The following is a 19,228-nucleotide window of genomic DNA, read 5'->3' as shown; positions in this document are numbered from 1 at the left end:
CTAGTGTTATGTAAGGGGCCCGTTGCACACTACAGACATTCTTTAAATCTTTATCACTTCTCACTGTTGAAGAAATAAATTAATGTTCCATGATGGAATGAGCACATTATCCATTCTCAGAGTTTTGGACCATTACAACAACTACACTGAAAAAGTAAAAAAAAAAAAAAAAAAAAAGTATTTATATATTATACAACAATGTATATACACATATACACACACACTATGTGTGTGTGTGTGTGTGTGTGTGTGTGTGTGTGTGTCTGTGTCTGTGTCTGTTGTACAATCCAATAATATCGAGTTATTACTTTCATTACAGAATGTTCTGCATTGAACACTGTTTTTTTGTATTATTGTGTTTTAAATTATTATGCATGTGAGGATCAATCAGAATTGTTTACTCTGTGTACGTTTTCCTAACTCAATGAATTATCCTGCTGTAATCAAAGCAAAGTATAAATTAAAGCCAAAGTAAATACACATGAAGAAAGCAAATGCAAAAAAAGATTTTTCAATGCAAAATTGAACACACCCTGCTAAAACAAAAAAACAAAATTGTTATATAAACAAAAAATGGCTGTGCTGAACCTGTGCTCTGAAATGTGTCCATCAAGGCTACTCATGTTCACTATTTAAATTTATATCACCATTTGTTTATATGGGCTGTCTATCACATGAGAAGCATGCTCCCCAACACTCATCCTCCTGATAAAACTGCTCTGACGCAATGGAGTTTCCTCAAACTGGAAATCCCCAATGCACAAAAATGGGACTTTAATCATTAAGCATGCTGATGACAACGTCAGTGATTATATTATATTATATTATATTATATTATATTATATTATATTATATTATATTATATTATATTATATTATATTATATTATATTATATTATATTATATATTGCATTATGCACAGATTCCAGTGTACACGGTCCAGGAACTTAAATCTGCTCACCTTTATGAGTCTAGCTTCTAAGTGAATACAAAACACTATTACTTAGAGTTACTCAGTTGTAACTAAAGGGCTGTTGAATTTAACCCTAGGCAGAGCTCTCTCTATATATAACCCGTTCAAAACAAAAGTTAGTTACAAATGGATATTGCAACCCATTCAAGCATTATCTTAAACGGCAATGGCACATCCGTAAAGATCACAAGAGGCTCTAAACAGTTCAGAAAGGTGATTATGTTTCCAAAACACAGATCACATGAATATAATCACAGTCTGGGTTACGGTGCTTCGAAGTGCTCTTTGAGAGCTAATTTGTTTGAAGACTTTGCAAAATCTATTTCTACATAACAGTGAGAATCTAGTGTAGAATAAAATAAAGGTTAGCAGTTCTTAAAGTGATAAGAATGACACAGTGACTGACCTTGCTTCTCCTGTCCAGCTTGGCTGTCCCATCCCAGAAAGTGCAAGTTAGCTAAGGCCTGTGTGATTTTTTCATCAGCTGCACGGTGTTGCATGCTCATTGTGCATCTCTGCTCTGGATCAGACTCTGATGTTCCTGAAGCTCTGCTCTGGCTGAAAATCCACTGCTCACAAACATTGTTCCCTTGTTCTGTCTCTGTTAGGCTTTCCGATAGAAATAATTCCTTTGGATCACAAATCCCATCTGTCCCATGCTGGCCAATCTGTTCCAAATGGTTAATCTCAGATGAAATCCTTTTCTCTAGGCAGAATTTTCTTAGGATATCCTGATGGCTGCTGGATGTCAAGGGTTCAAAGTTTATCAGCTGCTCCGCCACCTCTTGTGCCTCATCCTGTATGTATTCCAGAGAAAGAGCTCCTGAACAGCAGAGGGGCCTGGTGGGGTTTTCACTGTTCCTTGTGAAGCTGTAGACCTCCACAGATACCTTCTCTGGAACATTGTGACCTTGATGGAGAAAAGGCGAGACATGTTAAATGAGACTAAACGTTTATGTTTTATCTGGAGGTGCATTATAGTAAAGGCTACAGGCTACTGAATAAAGAAAGTCCTTTCTGGGGCCTTTAAAATCCTTTAAAAACTAAAAGGCTAGTGTAATATTTACACATCACAGTATTGGCTTGTTCAGGTCACATTGAAAAACAAAAACAGGGTGTTATCAACACTGGAAATGTACATTATAGGACGAAATCAGCCACTGGCTCATTCTTACTTTCACTGAAACTCATAACTATCAAGTAACTTAAGCTTTTCATTACATTTCAATACTGAACTGTTTCTTTCAGGTATCTGTTGCCTTCTAACTATTTGTTTCCATAGAAACAAATTAATTCCATAGAAAACATCATCTTAACACCTCACCATATCCTCCTGGGACCCAGAAAAAAAAAGTTTTTCGAATTTTGTATTTTTTCATGTCATTAGATTGTTTAGAGCATAAGAAACAAATGGACACATTATTTTTTTGAAAAATTATATTGTATTCATATGTTATGATATGTCCTCTGTAGTTGACACCAGGACTCGGTTGTTAAAAAATTTTTATGAAATGAAATGTATAGGCAAAAACAATGGGATTTATTTTTAATTTACGAATACATTTTTAAGTTTTAGGATTTTTTTAAAACAAACTTTTTTTAAAGATGATTCTGAGCTATGTTATAAAATATATAATTAAATGCTTTGACATACCATCTTACTTTATGCAATATGTGGGTAAAATGGCCGTACTTGGCCATTACGATTACCCATTACGATTTCCCCATTCAATACAATGTATCAATACACTGCATCTAATTTGCATATTATTGTGTTCTTGGTGCAACATGTAATGAAAAAAAGAAGTGTATAATGGGAGTAATAATTGGCAACATTTTCATAATAATATGTAATATTTCATAGGAATATTGATATATAATTTATTTCCCTATTTACTTGTTGTGTCTCCAAAATGCCTGATAAACATGATTTAAGTCCTGGTGTCCTCTATAGTGGACATTTATGAAATCAGTGCCCTGTTTTTTTTAACAAAAAGTCCTATTTTGATTAGAAACCCCATAGCATTTTCCTGAGATGTTGATTTATAACAAACAATTTGAAAATTAATCAGATTAAAATTATAATGACAAAATATTATCATATTTCCATAAGAGTGCTAAACATTAATGTCAGTCATTTTTAAAGACCAAGAAGTTGTTGTTGTCCTGGTGAAACCTCCAAACATTTGGTATCTGTGTAAAGCCCCGAATGTGCTCTATAATGGACATCCTGACTCAAAACTGTGACGTGTATGATGTCACAGAAACTCACTAAAATACAATGTCCACTACAGTGGACAAAAGTCTATTACTGGGTCCCAGGAGGATATACAAACAAGCATGCCAATGATATCCTGGTTTCCAAGTCAACAGGAAACCCCTTACAGTCTTTCATACCAAGGATGATAACCATAATCATAACTATAACGTTTTAATAATCATTCTAATAAGAAGAAAATGGGCAAGTCCACACCACAACTATAACGTTAATGACAGAGAGGAATGATATCGATAGAATCACTTTCATAACATTTAGTTCCAGCTGATAAATGATAAAATCATCGATCAGAATCCACCGGACAATAAGCGTGAGCATCAGAAATCGGCAGATGACAAAACAGCAGCACGAGTGTAGAATAAACAATGTTATCGATGTTGGTGTAAATAGGTCTTTTACACATTCAAAGAAAAAGTTTATGTGACAAACTGTGATTTATTTAGTGTCTCACCAGGAACGTTGAATCTAAGTAAGCCGTGATCCTCAGTCCTGTGAGCTGTAGTGACATGTTGAAGAGACGAGCCCACAAGCACCACGTAGTAGTCAGCTTCCTCCGGAACACACGGAGACACCTGCCCCTTCACACAGACCTCAACCTGACCCTGAGAGAGAGTGACAATTACATCCACATTATAATTTCTGTTGTTCTGTTCTGACACACAGCATGTCATAATGGATTCCTTAGAAATGTATTTTAAAAGCCCAAATCTTTGGAAATGGAGCAAGTTTTACCTGCCAGTAAATTTCACTGAAATATCATGCTAGTCAAAATGAAAATGAAATGGAGAGAAAGACGGTGAAAAGTTTGAAAGATAATTATTGAGCAAGAGAGGGATTCTTGATGTTTTTGTTATTAGTGCAATGGCTGGTGCTGCAGTGGTGGAGCACACTGTAGACTGATACCATATGAGGGTAATCTGCACTTCAAATATCTTTGATTTATCAGCATTAGGTCAAAAAGGAGAATACAAAATGTTCTCCATTATCTCCAACCTTTTTCATTTGTTCACTGAACACTGGGCTCGGCCTGTACAGAACTGTTTGCATAGAAATTTGGTTATACCATAGCAAAGGACATAGCTAAATCATGATGTAAATTTAAAGCAGTAAAGAAAAGAAAACACACACACCTCAAAATCAGCAGAGCTCCAAAGTGGTGGGTGTGTGTGTGGGGGGGGGGCATGTTTTTGTGGCATTTGAGGACACAAATGTGTATAATGACATGGATATAACATATGTATTACAAGGAGAGGGTGAAATTTGAGGACATTACCCATGTCCCCACTTTTCAAAATGCTTATAAATCATAAAGGATGAATTTTTTTAAGAAAGTAAAGATGCAGAATGTTTCCTGTGATGGGTAGGTTTAGGGGCAGAGGCAGTGTAAGGGTATAGAAAATACAGTTTGTACAGTATAAAAACCATTACACCTATGGAATGTCCCCATTCCATGTCCCCATATGTCACAAAAACAAACGTGTGTGTGTGTGTGTGTGTGTGTGTGTGTGTGTGTGTGTGTGTGTGTGTGTGTGTGTGTGTGTGTGTCTCACTGTGGACCTAAATTGAGGTCCCCATGGGTACAAAAGCTTATAAATCATTCAGAATGATTTCTTTTAAAAATGTAAATAATGTTAAAATGCATAAAGTTTTGGTAGGTTTAGGGTAGGGTTAAAAAAAAGGGAATACTTCAACTTTAATGCACACTGAGGAAACAAGTTATAAAGTTACATGTTAATAAATCATACAGAATTAGTTTTTTTGGAATGTAAAAACGCTTGTAGTTTTATGTGATGTAAATGGATATATAAAGTTTGTACATTTAAAGTGTCTGGATTCTGAATCTGGATTCTACACAGAGGCTGAATGTTTATGTAAATGGTTCTTTTTTGTTTCAGATGCAGCTGTCGCAGATCAACAGTACCGTCAGACTGACTCTATGAGAGACAAATGAAGCCGGGTTATGAAACACACTTGATTTTTGTAAATTAAAATTCTTTAGGTAGCATGTACAAAATCTGATTGATGGAACAAACTGTATTGGTTTTTAGAATAAAGTTTAAATATGGAAATGTTTATGAGGTTTATGAGGCTGTTTTTGTTTATTTTATATTGGGAGTCTTAACCAATGACAAAGTGATTAGAGTGATTAATCAGAGGCCGGTCTCTTTTTAAAGCAGGATCTCATGCATCTTGATTAGTAGCCTACAGAGCTCGGCTCAATTATTTTATTGAATATCAACTATACAATGTTCCTCTTCCAATCAAAATAAACAACCATTTCATGGAAGGCAAAATTATATTACCTTTTAAATTATTTATCAAGATAAACATTAAATAGGCCAAATGTTTAACAGATCAATAGTTCATAATAATTATGTTTGAAGATACTTTACATAAAACATTCATGACTGTAATATGCTTTAACCATCTTTATGTTCATATGCAATACTGTCTACTGAGATGTATACAGAATGGCATCAGCGTTACAATAAACGAAGAAGAAATGTGCTAAATAAATGAGAAATAAAGAGTCATAGAATGTCAAACATCAAACAACAGAAGCATGGAAAGTTATCCTAACTGAAAACAGAACAACTCTGTATATCAACACAAGCACACGGAAAATAGCAAATCCAAAAGCACAATCATCCATCATCAATGTAGGCATTCACACACAACACACACGGCCCCTAGACATTTACCCATAATTCCACACTTCAATTTCATTAAACAGACCCTGGATCAAAGAAACACCCTGTAAAAGAGGGAGGTGAACAGTAAATTCAGTCTCGCCGGGGGCATGTGTGTGACAAGGCACTTTTCTCTTTCTCACTCCATTCAACATAAAGCCCTCGTTTGATTGTTTGCCTTTCTCCACCAGACGTCTCCCTCACTTCCTGTCATTTAAGGGGCCCAGCAGAAGTAGTGAAGGAGGGATACACAGCAGGTTTGGTGTGGCAATGAGAGAAAGGTAAGGTCTCTCCTCTTTTCTCAGGCACTGCACTTCATATGGGGATGAATGATGAGCATGGGATTCTCTCCATCTATCTTTCTACTCCTCTCATTTCTTTCCTCACTCTCTCGCAACCGCACAGATTCAAAGCGTATCTCTCTCCCCCACACAATCCTGCTGTCTTTTCATAACAGTAAAACTCTTAAATACTTCATCTAACAAACCTATGTTTTAGCTCTACTTGCAAATATTATGGCTGGTCTGTCCAAAATTGTACAATGTCAGATGATTTCTATTTTAATAATTCCTATTTTGAAGTCAAATAAATACCAAAAACGGAAAGGCACTTGATTTTGTTATCGTTTTATTTGGAAACTAAAGGAGTGGAACCAAGAGATGAGATTATTCATAAGAAATGAAGAAGTCAGGAAAAAACAGCTGCTTCACATTGCACAAAATAATAATAATAATAATAATAATAATAATTAATAACTAAATAAAATACACACACACACGTTATGTTTTTGTGAATTGTGGGGACTTTCCATAGGCAAAATGGATTTGACACTGTAAAAACTGTACATTATATACCCCTACACTGTCCCTGCTCCTAAACCTACCCATCACAGGAAACATGCTGCATTTTTACATTTAAAAAAAAACAATTTAGTATGTATATAAATCCATTTACATTGTGGGAACCATAGTCACCACAATGTAGGTGATCTCAGGTTTATAATACCATGGGGACATTTGGTCCCTACAATGTAATATAAACAAGTCAACACACAAACACACACACACACACACACACACACACACACTTAAAAAAAAGCTTGTTTTACAGATATTTTTACTGGCAAGAGAAAACACTGATTTAGAAACTGAAGCTGGATTTAGAAAATGAACCACATCAACAACATTAACTCAACCTCATGAATCATTATTGTATTTCAAATTTTGTATACAACAGATGGAACAGAGCACTTTGCCAGGGCACATTTTGTCCTATGTTTAGTCTTCTTGTCATGCTGGCTAATAAATGAGGAAAAGTGCAGAAGCTGAATTACTGCAGCTACTCCTTGGATCGATGAGGGGATGTTATTGTCTCTAGGACCTGTTTACGGATTAGTTCCTGGAAGAAAAACACCTCTCTAATACACTGCTGGTCCCAACGGATGACAGGTGTTTGTTCCCTTACCAATGACATAACCACTGACATCTGAGAAGGGTGTGGATGGGATATCATGTTCAAACAGGATTTATGTCCAAATGCATGTTTAGGTGAGCACTATATTCAGTGATGATTCTTTTCATATGTCTGTGCATCTCATATTTTACATCATCTAGTCTGATAGACTACGTTTATAGCTAGTCTTTAACAAAATCAATTTGAGTAAGTAACAAACCAGCCAGTGTTCAAAACTATTTGACCATAGTCCAATTACAATGGTAAGCTTGTAATAATTTGTTATAATTTGAGTGCTATTAGTGGATCTCCGCGGTAATTTAGAGCATTTTTTTGTGTCATTATGTCAAATCTGTATACATAAAGGAGGAGCCTAGCTAGTAGTAGTAGTAGTATCGCATGTGAGGATACTGCAGGTGGTGGATCATTTATAGCTTTGTCTCACAGCAGTTGGAATCATTAAATTTATAATTTTGATGGCAGATTGTAATCCAGAAAGGTCCATACAACAGTCCTCGGTGATAACTGGAGAGTCACCCGTAGTCAAAATCAAAAGATTCAACTAAAAATGTAAATCTACAGGTCACGCTAATGCACACTAAATAAAAGTAGTCACATAATGCTGATGTTGTTAACATTAACAATTTCAGAACAAAGTATAAAAGTATAATTATAATAATTTGCTAATGTGATGTGAGTTAAGAGATTGTTAGATTCAAATCACAGTTGATTATGAAGCTTTTTGCGGACTGCAGCTTTAGGCCCTATCATACACCTATAGGAGGGTGCATGAGGCGCATACACTCTGCTTATTACACACACAGGGGTGTGCAGCAGCACACAAACATGCTAAATATTAATATTAAAGGTGCACTATGGAGCTTTCCGTCCACTGGAGGGCGCCTATTCAAAACAAATCGTAGTTTGATGACGCAAAGTGTGAGCGCAGCATCTTGGGAGATGTGGTCTCATCACAGCCAGTGGAAAATAGGACTCGGGCAGAAATCACGTTCATGCATGCGGTTATTAACGTTACTGTAGTCTAAAGCAGAGCAGGACCGAGTGTTATGGACCTGAGCACAGCTGCTGGAGCGATTGTTAAACAAATACCCGCCTCGCAAATACCAGGACTTTTATTATGACGGGACGGGAGACATTCGCCGGGCGCCTGCACAGATCCGCTCTTCCGGTTATGATTTTGAGGTAATGTAGCTCTGTTTATCATATTAGATACATTTAAGTGTGTTTAAAACCATGTTATGACTTTACTCTGTGCGTTCACTTGTTCACACTGCTAAGAGTAAAGCGCTCCTGCCAAATAAAAGCCCAAACCGAGGGTAACGCAGATATGACGCAATTGACAGGCGACTCCCTCAAATGCAATGCTGAAACGTCCCTGTCCTTAGTTAAAATAGCAATTTTCTCACAATTTACAAATAGTTGGACACTTCTGGGATATTGTAGGTACTCAACTGAACAAAATATATAACACCGGCCTAGTGGTTTTTGGATATTTTACTGCAAAAATACTACATAGTCCACCTTTAAAAGGATTACAATGTAAAAGATTATTATTGCGTATATAAAGATAAATATGCCTACATGTCATAATGAATAATCATTGCAATTTATCAGAATGACCTATTTGCATTAATGATGAATGAAATTGGCTACTTAATTAACCAGTCGTGTTAACACTCGCATGTATTTAAACTGATTCATGTGTAGGGTGTCTATATTCCACCATGTAAATAGTGAATTCACCATGGTGCAACTGCAACTAGCTTGGGTGCAACAAGGGAATGGGAGATGAGACTGATTGCATACCTGTCAAGTATCCCGTTTTGGCCGGGAAAGTACCGTATTTGACCCTTCTTTCCCTCCCGTATTAATATTTTCCTGTAAATATCCCGTATTTAGACCTGTGTTATTAAAAAACAATAATACCGGAGGAAAAAAACAAAAACATTTCCAATCTGAGCTCTGTAAGTAGCTTCGCGATAACTGCCACCCGCAGTAGCCTACACAGTACTGTAGGTGGCTGTTGTCACGAGGTTACTGTATGAGGTCAGATGACGAGTGACAACGCGGGAAAAAAACTAAAACAAAACGGATGATGGACGTAACGATAGAGACAGAAGGCACTCTTGTCAAAAAACCATAACCCTCGTGTAAATACCGTGATCAATGGGACAGCGAATTCAATTTTCTGATGAGGAGCAGGTGGGGGACAGTCACGCGTTTTGTAACTGCGACTTCAGCATCTCACATCATGTGCGACAGCAGAAGATCTTTTAAAGTGACAGTAACCACTTATAATCACAATGTAAAGAACGAAAGTAATTGCTCACTAAATATGCTCTGCTCTTAACTAAATAACTTCAGTACCTTTAATAAGGATTAATCTATATATAATTCATAACGTATGCAGTGCAAACTGATAAGTTTATTTCCTACTTGTTAATTTTTATACAAGTAGGAAGAGCGCAGGTACAAATTAATGGTATTATTATTATGGGTCTACGTGAGGATTTATGCCACCCCCGACCCCGCCCATTGTAAAAAGCACTATATACTGTAATAAAGACTGACTGACTGGTTTATCAAAAGCCTTTGCAGAATATGATCAAATGTCTTAAAACCTTTCAATATAATGCATATGAATAAAATGCATAAAATTAATACATTTATAACATGCTACTTAAACTCATTAAATGTCACATTTATATTTGTCATTATTTAATGTGAAATAACTCTTCTGTTATGAACTCTTGTATGGGGGGGCGGTGAGCTGGAAGAATGCTGTCTGTGACTGACTGTGTGTTAAGATTTGCAGATAGGGAAACTGTTTCTCTCCTACTCTACTATTTGCTAACATAGTTTGTTTTTTTCACTAGAAGCTTGTGATATTAATACATTACATGTTAAATAAATAATAAATACACTCAGGATCAATACTGTGTAAGGATTACTCCTCTCAATCAATCAATATCAGGACCAAAATGATCAAATATTGTACAGTTTTTGCTGTAGTTTGTGGCTTGAAAACATTTTGCATTACATTTTAAATGACAAATCAATACAAGGTTGCTTTTACTTGTTAACCATAAATATTCAGATAATGACACATTTAGTCAAGAAAAGATGTAATTGACATCAAACATCCAATATATACATGGTGTAGCTGACTTACAAAGGACAAGCCACCTGACCAAACAGCTCAAGCTTTACTGACTAGCTATGAAATATGCTGTCTGTGCAAAGCATAATCTTCTTAGGGAGTAATAGTATTTCTAGAAACGTCCTCTTTATTAGAGATAATCACCCATTGGATTTTCTTTGATCATGGTGTTCCTGTCCGAACAAAACAGGGAAAGAATCTCAAAGAATGTGATATCTTTGTGGGATCCAACAGAGTGTAAAAATAGTAAGAAGGATTTCATAAATTTGATAATATGAAATTACATCATCTGACAAGTTAACAATAAACCCAATGCCAGAATAATATGTATGATAGAGATAAATAGGATAAATCTTAGTGTTCAACAGAACATTTCTGGATAAATAAGCGTAATGGTCTTAGTAGCCATCGCATTTAAAAAAAAAATATTGCCAAAAAAAAAAAAAAAAAAAATAAATAATTTTATATATATATATATATATATATATATATATATATATATATATATATATATATATATATATATATATATATATATATATATATATATATATAATATATATATAATATCTTCAATAATGACAACATGTGTTTTAACACTGTTTTAACTCATGAAAATAAATTAAAAAATTTAAACAAATATATACAAGATGCAACTTAGTTTTAAAAGTCAGTTTAACATAATTTAAGATTAAATAACTTAAAACATCCAAGTCGATTGTACTTAAAAATATCAGGCTGTAACTTTTTTTTACAGTGTACTGTGTACATTATAATCAACATCTCAGTTGTGGAGAATATTAATGCCTATTATGTCTGCTTACATGGTTTACACCAAAATGGGCAGGTTTATTTAGGTCAACATCAGCACAAAATCATTATCTGAGCTGTTCTGTTCAAAGCATCTACACAATGTTTTGGCTCACGACGGAACGCTTCCTGTACTCCTCCTTTGTAATTCACTTTGGAAAAAAGTGTATGCTAAATGTATAAATGTAAATCTAAATGTAAATTTCATAGACATGTTTTGTAGGTAAGTATTTAACCAGAATAGAGTATCACGTGTCCATTGAGGAAATGCCTTTCATGAGATTCTAACTGATATCCAAAGCAGTACACAGGAATAGGAAGAACACAGTGCACAGGAATCTTTCCAAGCTAATAGTGCCACGTGAAAAGATTGTCCAAATAGTCCCCCAAGGACTCCAAGACTCACAAGATTGCAGTTTTCCAATTATGTCCGAGATTGAAGCATCACAGCTTTATGCTTTATGAAATAACAGAGAGAAGTCATGCCAGCAGCCAACATGACCCACATCACTTAACACTTCACCTGAAGTTGAAGGCTGAACATCTAGAGAACAATAGGCTGGCATCATCAGTGTTATCCATGCAGTGCACATAATGTAATTGTCTTCACACTGCACCATTCAAAAGTTTGGGGTCAGTGAGATTTCAGAGTGAAAGCTGGCCTGTGTGGTCCAATCAAACAGATGAGCTACTGTAGCTCAAATTGCTCAAGAAGTTAATGCTGGTCCTGATAGAAAGGTGTCAGAATACACAGTGCATCGCAGTTTGTTGCGTATGGGGCTGCATAGCCACAGACCAGTCAGGGTGTGCATGCTGATCCCTGTCCACCCCTGAAAGTGCCAACAATGGGCACATGAGTAGATGGAAGAAGCGGAGCAATGGAAGAAAGTGGCCTGGTCTGACGAATCACGTTGTCTTTTACATTATGGATGGCCGGGTGCGTGTGTCTCGCATACCTGGGAAACACATGGCACCAAGGGTGGAAGATGGGAAAAAGTGAAGAAGCCGGCGGTGGCAGTGTGATGCTTTGGGCAATGTTCTGTTAGGAAACCTTGAGTCCTGCCATCCTGGTGGCAGGATAATGCCGCAAAGCAAAAATGGTTCAGGAATGGTTTGAGGAACACAACAATGAGTTTGAGGTGTTGATTTGGCCCCTAAATTCCCTAGATCTCAATCCAATCGAACATCTGTGGATTGAAACAAGTGTGATCCATGCGAACCTACCTTGCAACTTATAGGACTTAAAGGATCCAATCTGCTGCTAACATCTTGGCTCCAGATTCCACAGCACACCTTAAAGACTTTAGTAGAGTCCATGCCTTGGTGGATCAGGCCTGTTTTGTCGGCAAATGAGGGACCAACACAATATCGTTGCCTGATCGGTGTATACAGTGTATCCGGAAAGTTTTCACAACGCCTTGCTTTTTCCACATTTTGTTATGTTACAGCCTTATTCCAAAATTTGAATTGATTAAATTAATTATTTTTTCTCAAAATTCTTCAAACAATACCCCATAATAACAATGTGAAAGAAGTTTGTTTGAATTCTTAGCAAATTTACCAAAAATAGAAGGAAAAAAGTAGTAAAAAATAGAAGTACATAAGTATTCACAGTCTTTGCCATAGAGCTGCATGATTCTGAATATATTGAGAATCACAATTTTTCTGTGTGTAAAATGGAGATTGTGATTCTACCATGATTCTGAAGATTTAAAAAGCATCAACTAAACAAAATAACATGCAAACTAGAGGTTCTGACAAAATGGTCATTGATGCGTTTGATTAATTGAATTATTTTTTATTTTGTTCAATGTCTCATTTATCATGACTTGATTATTGAATCAACATTTGAGAATAAATCTTTACATGAATGATTAAATGATTCAATAATTTTTTTAACACTTTTCCCCACTTCCTGGCATAATGGTAAGCAATACAACAAGTGTCAAAATGCTTTTTTAAAATAGGTTTTGAAATGTTTCTGAGGGTTTTTTTTTTTGCTTTTACTGTGTTTACCAGATCGGCAGCAGCACGAACGCAGATTTGAATGTTGCAGAGTGATGATCGTACTTTCAAAAGTCTCATTTTAAACAGTTTCACATCACAAGTGTCAGCGGAGCATGAGCAACCCATGTCAATGAATGAGAGCATTCTCAGAAGCATGCCAGCCGACCCTCTCATGATGCTTGTCATCTGGCATGGGCAAAGTGTGAGTTTTACAGTTAATTCCTATGGAAGTTCATAGGAAAGAATTTGAAATGCTTGCTCTACAAACTCTTGTGGCTACAGGACAACTATATGAATGTCCTTGAGTGGCCCAGCCAGAAACCAGACTTGAACCAGATTAAACATCTCTGGAGAGATCTGAAAATGGCTGTGCACCGACGCTCTCCATCCAACCTGATGTAGCTTGAGAGGCTCTGCAAGGAAGAATGGGAGAAATTGCCAAAAAATAGGTGTGCCAAGCTTGCAGCATCGTAAATCAAAAAAGATTTGAGGCTGTAATTGGTGCCAAAGATGCTTCAAAGTATTGAGCAAAGGCTGTGAATACTTATGTACATGCAAATTTTATTTTTATTTTTACTAAATGTGCAAAGATTTCAAACAAACGTCTTTCACATTGTCATTATGGGGTAGTGTTTGTAAATCTTTGAGGAAATTAATTAATTTAATACATTTTGGAATAAGGCTGTAACAACTAAATGTGGGAAAAGTGAAGCGCTGTACTTTCCACTTTTTATTAAGAGTTTTGCTGCTTTTTGTGTAATAATATGTGTTTACTGACACTTTTTTAATCAATTTAATGTGTCCTTGCTGAATAAAAGTCTGAAAATAATCTTACTTTAGAATGTGTAATTCAGGAAAGCAGTCCCTTGGAAGAGGTTCTTTATTTTTTGGGGTCCTTGGCATCAAAAATGTTGAAATGCCCTGCACTAAACATGGTCAAACTCCCTCTATTATATAATATACTATCAGCACTCTGTGGTTCCCTAGCTGCAGTTTATTCAGTGTTATCAGACAAAATACTGATAGACAAACAGAGACCTTTTCCTTAATACTGTTTGTTCCAGTCAAACATCAACAAAGCTCTCCTCACTTCACAGAATAAACTACACACAAAGCCAGAATTCATTATCTATCTAACGATGTTTGGAAAACAAAACATGTCAAACATGTCCCCATATCTCTGCTGTGCACAGCATGAGTTCTTATTCATAACTAGTCAAGAACGCATGTTTATATAACCCCTGCATTCTAACAGTTTGCACAAATTACATCTTGTTTATTTTAGTAGGATGGGATATGATATTCATAGTTTAGACAAGAAAAGATTAAATGCTTTTCATTTAAATGATATGGTGAATTTAGCTGTTAGTAAGTAAAGCTCATATTTTATTTAATATATTTGAATAAATATCAAATGAAACCAGTGTCAAAATGTGTCTAGACCAACAAAAGTTACTATGTCTCTAAGTTAAACCATAGACTGTAAAAAAGATGGGTAATTTTTACTCCTTTACAATCTTCTATTGGAGAAAAGGGAAGCCAAATATGGCGCTGACATCTTGCGCTGACTTGGGACCTGAGTCTGCACAGTAGTAAACGCGTAACCGGAGTCTGCGCAGTAGTAAACGCGGAACCGGAGTCTGCGCAGTAGTAAACGCGGAACCGGAGTCTGCGCAGTAGTAAACGCGGAACCAGAGTCTGCGCAGTAGTAAACGCGGAACCGGAGTCTGCGCCGTAGTAAACGCGGAACCGGAGTCTGCGCAGTAGTAAACGCGGAACCGGAGTCTGCGCAGTAGTAAACGCGGAACCGGAGTCTGCGCAGTAGTAAACGCGGAACCGGAGTCTGCGCAGTAGTAAACGCGGAACCAGAGTCTGCGCAGTAGTAAACGCGGAACCGGAGTCTGCGCAGTAGTAAACGCGGAACCGGAGTCTGCGCAGTAGTAAACGCGGAACCGGAGTCTGCGCAGTAGTAAACGCGGAACCGGAGTCTGCGCAGTAGTAAACGCGGAACCGGAGTCTGCGCAGTAGTAAACGCGGAACCGGAGTCTGCGCAGTAGTAAACGCGGAACCGGAGTCTGCGCAGTAGTAAACGCGGAACCGGAGTCTGCGCAGTAGTAAACGCATTAAACAGTTAATGCTCTAATCTCCTAGCCATGGACAGATGATCAACAGTAACGTAATCATTCACGTCACCAAATAGTGCTTGGGTAGAATTTGTTCCAATCCTAAATGCATTCATCTTTACAATTTCTTTCAAAAATGGTGATCGTGTTGTACTCCATGTATCCAAAAAGGGGTTGAATTGAGAAATCAACTTTCCCTTGAGCATTTGATATATAAAAGGTCATGGTAATATAAGATTATCCTGTAAGTTTCAGAGCTGAAAACTTCCTTTTTAGTCAAAGAAAAGCTGTTATAGACACCAGGCCCAGAAAACGATGGTGCTTCATCCTTACGTCATCGCACAACGAAACTCTGCCTCTACAGAATGTATAATTCAGTAACCCCACCCACCAACTTATGGAGCTGTTCGGATCACTAGACAGCAGCAATAACAATGTGGAAGTAGATAGCAAGATATTGTGGGAGAACACAGTCGCTGCATAAGCTTCCTTCGGATGATAATATTAGGAATGTGTGATACTTCATTTATTTTTAATGAAGCTCCAGCTCACGTGGGGAAGAAAGCTTGTGCGTTCGCTTCATTTCACTGGATAATCTTTTGTAAACAAGTCTCAAGTGCTGGATTTGCAGACACAATATTGTACCCTCTATATTGGATCTGACAGGAATGGTGCAACAAACTTTCTTTTTTATATGTAATCGTAGTCCCGGGCTGTGTGATTTCCAGATGGGCTACCAAAACGCATGCCCGTCGGCAGAAATTCTTTCTTGATCTGGTTGTGCACGTGTGTGTGTGTGTGTGTGTGTGTACTTATATTGCCCGATCCATCGGGTCATGTAATACAAAAATAATATTCCAATCAATCGCAGGTGGATGAGAAAAAAATCATTGTGTTTGCTTGATAAAGAAGTTTACGATCCCTGTGGTCACGAGAATCTTTGCAGTTGCCGCTTTCAAAATAATATCTTCCTAATGTCAACTTACAGGTGCATAGATATGACATCGGAGCTGAAGCTAATTAAATATGCGAATCTTATCCAATCCTAGCCTTGGGCGTTTACTTCCAAGTCGCCATTGCGTTCAGAAGACAGCCTCAAAACCTGTAGAAAATAGCCTATTACTTATTAGTTATGATGTTTTTGAATGTAAAAACCACACAAATGTCATTAGTTGACCTCAGACAACAGTATAAAAAAATAAAAAACCCAGTTCATGACAACTTCGAGTTCTTTGTACAATACCGGCAAGATCGTTTACAATCATCTTCTTCTTCTACTCCTTCCATCGTTCGTGAAGTTGAGTTCTTTTGACAACTATAACGCGTCCCTTAACGTCCCTTCAGCCATTGCTCTGATTGGTTGTAGGTCTTTTCAATTAAGTGCAGAGGCATTTTCTTTCCTGTTTCGGTTGAAACACCCCATAATCACAGCCCAATAGAGCAGTATCAAGACTCCTATTCTGACTAGAATCTGAGTATGACGACATCAGGCTATACCAATCTCCTTTAGAAAATCCCCGAAATAAAATCTGCTTGTGCTTCAGTGACAACTTTGCTCTAAGAAACAGCCAATCATAGCTGTCATTCATGACGTCACACGCCCATTTTTATAGCATCAAATAACTAAAGAAAACCTTTTTTTCTTTCTTTTTTTTTTTACACCGAACACTTCCACTAATATCAGCGTGATTACCTGAAAATGTCATACACAATCTTTGGAAAAAAATATATTATAAGTGTAATCCGATTGTCTCATGTCAAATAAGAATACATGCAGAAGCGAGGTCTATGAGCTATTTTAGGACCAGCAACGATGGGGGGATCGAGACTCTTTGGTTTCACTTTTCGAGACGTGCGACAGGCTTGATTAAAACGTGGATAAGTTACAGTGGGAGGCGCAACTTCTTTGAGCCCGTTGACTTTCAACAGACATCCCAAAAATGTGCAGTGAGTTTGATGGGGAGAATTAATAGGGTAAAGTCACGTGAGAGGAGGCGATGCCTCAATGATTGGATATGATTGGTTTAAGCAAAAAATCCTGCCTCTTAATTTCTTGCTCGTTATTAAAATTGCATGTAGGAATTTATTTTTGCAGTTAAATGTCCAAAAATCACTATAGGCCAGTGTTATATATTTTGTTCAGTTGAGTTCTTACAATATCTCAGATGTTTCATACTATTTGCAGGGCTCTACGCTAACTTTTTTCTTGAGGAGCACTTGTGCTCCTAATTAAAAAAAATTAGGAGCACATTCTAATCCATCAAACACATTCCAATTATAACTTTCCCATTACAGGACGATATTTGTCCTTTAATGTCCAGGGTCATTTTTACCATTATAAGAGCAATGTTTTCTAATCTTATTAAATGTATGCATCATCTGTCAATTTCTTAAATTAAACATAATTCTGACATAATATTATCATTAACTTCTGAGAGTACAGCACAATTACACACACACGCACACACGCGCGCGAACGCACGCGCACACGCACACGCACACGCACACACACACACACAAAGCAGAACTGGACTTCATACAATCAAACACCTTTGCATTTAATGCATTAATGCATGGGTTAATGTTGTATGAATGTTTTACATATAAGTTTTTGAATTTAGAAATATGTACAAATTAAACGTTAAAAGTTTAATATTTTAAATAAAAATAAAAATGCAAAGTATAAATATGAAAATAAAATCGCCAGTAGGTGGCGGCAAGTCATTCAGTCAATAGTTCAAAAACAGATTCATTTGAATCGAATCGATTGGAGATGCGAATCAGTTCTGGTGTGGCTTTGATTTTCACAAATAGACAGTGTTGTGGCAAAAACGTTGTTACTCAATATCAACTTTTCTATTAGATTTTTGTACGAGATCAGTATGACACATGCAATCATGCCAATACTCTGAGCAATAGCAAGCCGTAACTTTTGGCGCTCGACAGAACCGCATGCGCCTCGCGGAAGAACATTGCTGCCGGATCTACTTCTCTCTGTTTGTGGTGAGTCACGCAGATATTGTGCTAATCCGCAGCGGGAATAACTTATTTTGTGTGTACAGTGATTCAGAATAAGACAAAAACCCGGTTTGGAAAAAATCTTCATGATATACTTGCTCATTATATACATTTAGTATTTTTTTTAAACAGCATGAGTGATAAAGATTAACTCAAAGGCTTTTTAAATGTATTATTAATACATTATTGTTTGATGGCATTTATGCCCCAAGCATCCGCTAATTTCTGAGCTTGTTTATGATAATCCAAATGTGGTATTTCCAGTTCATTTTGATTTGGCTGTAAATAAACAGAGCTAAGCGTCTGGTAAAGTGCGCATGGCTGTGTCGTCACACGTTTCACTTTGTAAACAATCATTGTTTGAAGTGTAGTCTGTCGCACATGTTTTTGCACTTCTGCTGACTGAAGGCATGAAAAGCAGTTGATTGAAGTAGGAAACGTAGCCTATCAGTTTCTCAGTGTTGATTCACTCCGTGTTGTAGTTTTTATTCCGATTGTATTACACATCCATTCATGATAGATCGGGTCACTCGCACCAGTGCGCCTAAATATTTTTTCACAGTCGCACACAGTAATTTTTAGGCGTAAATGCGCCCAAAATGGGCGTTATGTAGATCCCTGAATTGTAAATTATGAGAAAAATGATATTTTAACCAAGGAGCTGGAACGTCTGAGGGAGTCCCCTGTCAATTGCGTC

At 36.9% G+C, this 19,228-nt stretch overlaps 1 protein-coding gene across 5 annotated transcripts in view; it reads right to left on the bottom strand.

Annotated features, from left to right (window-relative positions):
* Positions 1 to 19,228, bottom strand: part of arhgef28a (Rho guanine nucleotide exchange factor (GEF) 28a) — an 87,741-nt gene that overhangs the window by 56,689 nt on the left and 11,824 nt on the right. For all 5 annotated transcript variants that reach the window (XM_067438612.1, XM_067438615.1, XM_067438614.1 and 2 more), the window contains exons 3-4: positions 3,702 to 3,852; positions 1,379 to 1,882 (exon numbers count right to left, since the gene is read on the bottom strand). In XM_067438612.1, the coding sequence (XP_067294713.1) occupies positions 1,379 to 1,882; positions 3,702 to 3,852 (655 nt within the window). The remainder of the gene's footprint in view (positions 1 to 1,378; positions 1,883 to 3,701; positions 3,853 to 19,228) is intronic.

Source organism: Pseudorasbora parva, chromosome 3 (genome assembly GCF_024679245.1).
Source record: "Pseudorasbora parva isolate DD20220531a chromosome 3, ASM2467924v1, whole genome shotgun sequence".
NCBI classification, from domain to species: domain Eukaryota; kingdom Metazoa; phylum Chordata; class Actinopteri; order Cypriniformes; family Gobionidae; genus Pseudorasbora; species Pseudorasbora parva.
This window is presented reverse-complemented; position numbering and strand designations above follow the sequence as displayed.